The sequence below is a fragment of the Prunus persica genome, chromosome G8 (assembly GCF_000346465.2).
Source record: "Prunus persica cultivar Lovell chromosome G8, Prunus_persica_NCBIv2, whole genome shotgun sequence".
Taxonomy (NCBI): domain Eukaryota; kingdom Viridiplantae; phylum Streptophyta; class Magnoliopsida; order Rosales; family Rosaceae; genus Prunus; species Prunus persica.
The window spans coordinates 14,174,811-14,180,460 of record NC_034016.1 but is presented as its reverse complement, the minus strand read 5'-3'; the positions used below and the strand labels follow the sequence as shown (position 1 = coordinate 14,180,460).

Genomic DNA, 5,650 nt, shown 5'->3' with positions numbered 1-5,650 from the left:
AGGGAAAAATAGGAAGATTTTGGGGAGTAATTTATTGTTGAGTCTAGAAAGCATTTTAGTAGTTCCCAACCCAATAGAATTTCGGGAGATTCACTATTATACCCAATATAGGAGCCCAAATTATAAAAAAGAACCTTATAAGAAATGGATTTTAGAAACATACCCAAAGCCCATTTACAACATAACAAAAAAGCTTTTAACTTCTTTTAAATTACAAAACTGCCACTGATTTCTTAAAACAAACACAATCCCAAAACCTCATAAAAAAAAGCCTAAAACACTCAATAGGGCATCAAAGTAATTTAATAATCAAAATTAAATTCAATAGAGCCAGCTGTGATTTGGTGGGTTTTTTTTTTAGTTTGTTTATAAAAATTAAATGGTGTAGAATTTTTCTATTAGTGCTAAGAATGGGTATATAGATATCTCTAGAATTTCCCCATTTGTAATGTATATTGCCGCCTCTCTATCTCTCTCCTGGGTTTTTTTTTATTTTTTTTATTTTTTTATTTTTTCCCATTTGTAATATTTCTAGAATTTCCCCATTTGTAATATCTCTAGAATTTCCCCATTTGTAATAAAATATACTTTCGTTTTTGCCAATGTCGTTTACAGAGTCCACTGTTTTCAATGGTGGTTCAGAGAAATCGAGACCAAGGCACCTTGGAAATGAACAGCGGGGAAGGAACCGTAGAGAATGGAACTGCTGGGGTTTCTGGGTACGAGCAGTTCAGGGACCAAAGGATCAAAGAGAACAATGAGAGATTGCAGAAGCTGGGAATTTTGGACCTTGCTCTGAAGCTGAAGCCCAAAGCTGCCACTCCAAAACGTTCCCAGAGTCAGAGAGATTCGTCTGTTCAGACCAAAATCCACAAGTCCCCAAGGCGCTCTTCTAGGTAACCCACTTTTCTCCTCTTTCGTTTTAAAGGCCCTCTTGTTTGGGTTCCAGGAAAACGCAAAAGAAAATGGTAGGAAAGGTTAAAACTTTAAAGGATTTTCTTTTTCAAAAAAGCGTATTTTGTTTTTGTTAGGTTGAAGACTGTGGCTCCAGTAAGTTATGTGGAAATTAGAAAGCCTAAAGAGAAGGAAGAGACCTCAGAGAGTATTAATATTTATATCAAGGAGGGATCAAAGCGAGAGGTTTATACAGAGGAACATGAGAAGCAGTTGGGGGATTGTAATACAAGCTGGCCCCTGGGTGTGGATTTGGTTAAGGGAGAAACTTGCCACCAATGCAGGTAGTTCATGACTCATGTGATGGGTTTCTTGCTTTTCTTATAACAATTGAAGATGACTCATTGTGTTTGTTGTAATCCCCTGGGACTGGATATTTTTGCATTGTTGTAAACTTGCCACAAATATTATTTCTGATGTTTATTTGGTAAAGGTGTGATCTTGAACTCTGAAAATATTTCATACTTTATAGGGATTAGTTGAACCGGCTTTAATTGACTAGCTGATAATGATGTTCTTAACAACATTATCAAATTTTAACATGTCAAGTTATGCAGTACGTTCTAAAATTTTAGATATAGTTTAACTGTAAGTCTGCAAGCTTAGCCCATTCATGGTAAACCGAAAAAAGTCGCGTGGCTTGTTTGACATTTGAATCATTGTCCTTAAAAGGATTCTGTGAGCACCAGAGTTTTTCAGGTTTCAAACTGATATAAATTGTTGTTACCTTTTGGTTGGGTTGTATTTTTAACTATATCAAGCTTGCATTTGACCTTACAATAAATGTATTTTATGTTCTCCTTTTCCCAGTAGTTTATCCTTTACACCACATTTTATTTAGAATCATTTAAAGTTTGTTGCCTCTTTCGGCTTTAAGCTTTCAATTCATCAAATTACTTATATGGATAGATGAAAATGTAGCATTGAAAGAAGTCTTGTCATTGATATGAAAACTTTGCATCCAATTGAAACTTTTTCAATATACCAGGTACTCTTTCAATGGATTGGTTCCTTCCTATTCTTCTTTTAGTTTTGCAGTGCATTGGTTGGTTGTTGCAGCATTTCGTGCATGTATTAATATTTTATACTCTTTAGTAATTTGTTTTCTAAATCTATAATGGAAAGGAGATTTCAAGGATTACTGATGCTTAGGAGCTCATACATATGATTATAACCCAAAGGAAGATGGTACCTTCTCAAGAGCATAGAAGAAATGCTTAAATTTACTGTTATACTGGGTTCATTGCTTAATCGTACAATACATTCATCATGTGTTATTTGAGCTTACCTTTGACTTTTTAATTAAAGGTGTCCTTTCACTTGGTAAACTATGCTTAGAGATGACATACTTCCTTGCAGGCATAAAACTCTTGGCCAGCATACACATTGCTGCAAATGTGACTCGGTCCAAGGGCAGTTATGTGGAGATTGCTTGTTCACGAGGTAAGTTCTTTCATAAATTACCTATTGAAAGTAACATTTCATTTAATGTTCCAATTCCTACAAAAAAACATGCAATGAATTTTACCGTCTTCCACAGATATGGAGAGAATATGCTTGAAGCCAACCAAAATCCTGATTGGGTTTGCCCTGTTTGTCGGGACATCTGCAACTGCAATCTTTGCCGTAAAGCAAAAGGGTGGGAACCCACTGGTAATCTGTATTGGAAGGTTAACCCTATCAACCTTATGTTTGCTGCATGCATTTGTGATCATTATATAATTTGGTGTAATATTCTTCTCTTCCAGCATGATCCCCACGGTTTCTCAGTTGATACTCTTAGGTCCTTGCATGTCAGACTGAGTGAGGTCCTATCATCTGTTTGAAAAAATGAAAAAGAAATAAAGAGAAAAACATGCAATAGAACACAACATGCATACAAGCACAGGAACTCATGCATCTACAGACGGTTAAATGCATATGCACGTACACACATGCATTCACTCAATAGAATCACTACATAGTTTGGGCACTGTGATTTTGGTACATAATGAGCAAGTCCACAAGTTAACATGGATAACCAATTGCTAAATTTTGTTAATTTATCAGGTCTCAAAACTGGGTTACAAGTCTCTGGCGCATTATCTTATTCAAACCCACCGTTCCCAGATAAAATCAGAAACCTCAGGTGCAGAGGTTGCTGATGAGGGATCTGAGCCATCTTCACATGATGAATTTCTGGAAAGCACAACACATCAACCTGAGGACTTAAGGCACGATGAGGGGTTCTCCACAACGGAAGAAAAAATGGGAGAGGTGCACCTCCTGGGCATCAAGCATGTTGATGTCAATGATGTGGGTAAGCTAGATGATGTTGCTGCTGGTGATGCTAATGATGGTGAGGCAAAGGAAAAGCCAAGGAGAGAAACAAGCGTGAGCAGGAACTAAATATTTCTGGATTATTGATTGTCTGACATGAAGCCTGTTCTTAATACTAAGTAGTCTCGGATCAACTGGTGAAATTTTGGGAGACACCAAACTCTTTTTGAGCACAAATATTCCTCTTTTGTTAGCAGGACAACAAAGAAGGCCACATCTGTAATATTTTGTGGAGTTACTGATTTCACTCAAATATATTAACTATCCTTTTCAAGATCGGAGAGTGCTGTTGAGTGGTGAGCAACTCAATCTTCAGATTTGAGACATTTTCCAAACTGACAGAAAAATGGAAGGGAAAAAAAAAACAATTGAACCAACATTTTTATGATTTCAATGCAGTTTTACAAAAACCCAGTAGGCGGATAAGCTTTTACGAGGGAGTATATAGCACACTTGATTTTGGGACATGAATGCTTGAAAATGAAAAAAAAGAAGAAAAAAAACGAGCTATTAAATAGGTGGAAAAGAAAACCGAGCTGTTTTGCAAATTATACGACCTTCAAATGTCACACTGGTGCAATTCATTAGCAGTATTTCTAAATTAGCAACCAAGCAAACCCCAAAAAGTACAATTGAAATACTCAAAATAATGATGAAAAGAAAAAAAAAACTTGATAATAACTAATTAGATATCTAAACCAGAAGAGTTATTTTTTTTTTTAAAAAAAAAAGTGTAAAAAGTATAAGTTAAAAAATAAATGAAACAACATGGGCTAAACCGAAGCACGGCCCATCATGTAAGGAAGCAAATAATTCAAATTTATATGGTGTCTGCGGCATGCTGATGTGGTTATGAAGCAGTTAGGCCCGTTTGATTCACATAATAGATTTGAGGGAAATTATTTTTCATGTCGTTTCTTAAGGAATGGAAAATGAAGATTCATTTTTTATATTTGGAAATTAAGAAATACCATTTTATTTCCTTTCACATGTTTGGTTTGTATAGGAATGTAAAACAAAGTTTGTTTAATTTTTCAATTATATCCATATTAAATCAAATAAAAAAAGAATGCATTTAATGTTATATTGTAATTCTAAATTGTTAATGGGGATAATATGGTCATGCAAAATGTATATTTAATGTTGGCTCATTTTCCCAAACTTTCTCATGAGGAGGAAAACAAAATCCAATGGGAGAGGACTTCACTCTCCCCCCTACTTTTCCACGTGCAAGGCAACGATTTTCCATGCCTAAACTTACCAAACACGGAAAAACAATTAATTTATCATCCCTCAGCCTTCTTTCCCATAAACCAAACAAGATGGCAACAATTTAAACTTTATATGGTGTTGTAGTAACCGCCAAACTGCAAATAACTTCTCCGAACTGATGTGCAGGATTTGGCTATGAAGTAGTTAATGGCAACAATTCAAACGTTCGATGTAATTCGTCTAGTACTTTTTGTCATTTTGCACTATTTTTTTGCCATTTTGCATTGTGTATACTTTTTCTCATCTAGCTTCCTTAAAATCTTTGGATGTGTTTCGACGCAAAAAAAATAGAAAAGAAAAACTTGTGATGTGATTATGCCTTGATTCGTGACTTGGTTATTCGTGACTTGGTTCTTGCCACATTCCTTCTTGGCCTCGTAGACATTGACTTATAATTCGAATTTTAGGCACAGAGGCATGAATATCAATCGAGCCATAATTATTTGGGATCCAGCCGCAAGGGGTCCATCAGCTCCAGCCACACGACCTCAACTCACCCACAGTCAATTACAGGTTTCTTCACCTAAAGTTTGGTTCTCTTGCCAACATGCCAATTGTCGACCAAAATGATAATAAACTAACCTTACAAAATGGCAATAAACCAACTTAAAGTTGGGTTCTATTTGGAACCCAAAATGCTCTTTCATTATGTGTGCCAAAATCTCTACTGTTACTACTAATAATAGTTTGAACTTTTACCGCCCTACTTTCTTTTTGTTTTCTTTTTAGATTGAATATTCAATTTTGACTTTTTTAGTTCGTACAAGTGATATTAAGAAATAAGATATTCAAATATAAGACTTCATGCAGAATAATCGTTTTTAATCTTTTGAGCTATAAGTCCTTTACTCGAGTCATTTCATCTTTTGCTTTTAATTGTTTATAAATTGTTAGCGAGCCCAACATTGAGATTAAAAACTTATAATTTTGTTCAAAAATATCATATGGATGCATTTTAAATTAAATTAATTGATTACACACAACTTGGGTGTAGAAAGCATTAGTGGGTTCCCAATAGAATTTCCCCATTCGTTTCGTATTGTGCATTGGCGCCTCTCTCTCTCTCTCTCTCTCTCTCTCTCTCTCTCACAACAAGAACATCAAT

General features: G+C 35.3%; 1 protein-coding gene across 1 annotated transcript; it reads left to right on the top strand.

Moving 5' to 3' along the window:
* LOC18767620 (cell division cycle-associated 7-like protein) lies at nt 349–3,547 on the top strand. The gene is made up of 5 exons (XM_007198943.2): nt 349–896; nt 1,032–1,238; nt 2,314–2,397; nt 2,495–2,624; nt 3,004–3,547. Exons 1-5 carry the CDS (start codon nt 631–633, stop codon nt 3,340–3,342), a joined length of 1,026 nt encoding a protein of 341 aa, XP_007199005.1. The 5' UTR covers nt 349–630; the 3' UTR covers nt 3,343–3,547.

Bases quoted from the DNA above. Each gene is read 5' to 3' on its own strand.
- LOC18767620 (XM_007198943.2), top strand. From the start codon at position 631: ATGGTGGTTCAGAGAAATCGAGACCAAGGCACCTTGGAAATGAACAGC. The intron at 2,398-2,494 runs GTAAGTTCTTTC...CGTCTTCCACAG, and splicing joins GGAGATTGCTTGTTCACGAG to ATATGGAGAGAATATGCTTG. The intron at 2,625-3,003 runs GTTAACCCTATC...TTAATTTATCAG, and splicing joins CTGGTAATCTGTATTGGAAG to GTCTCAAAACTGGGTTACAA.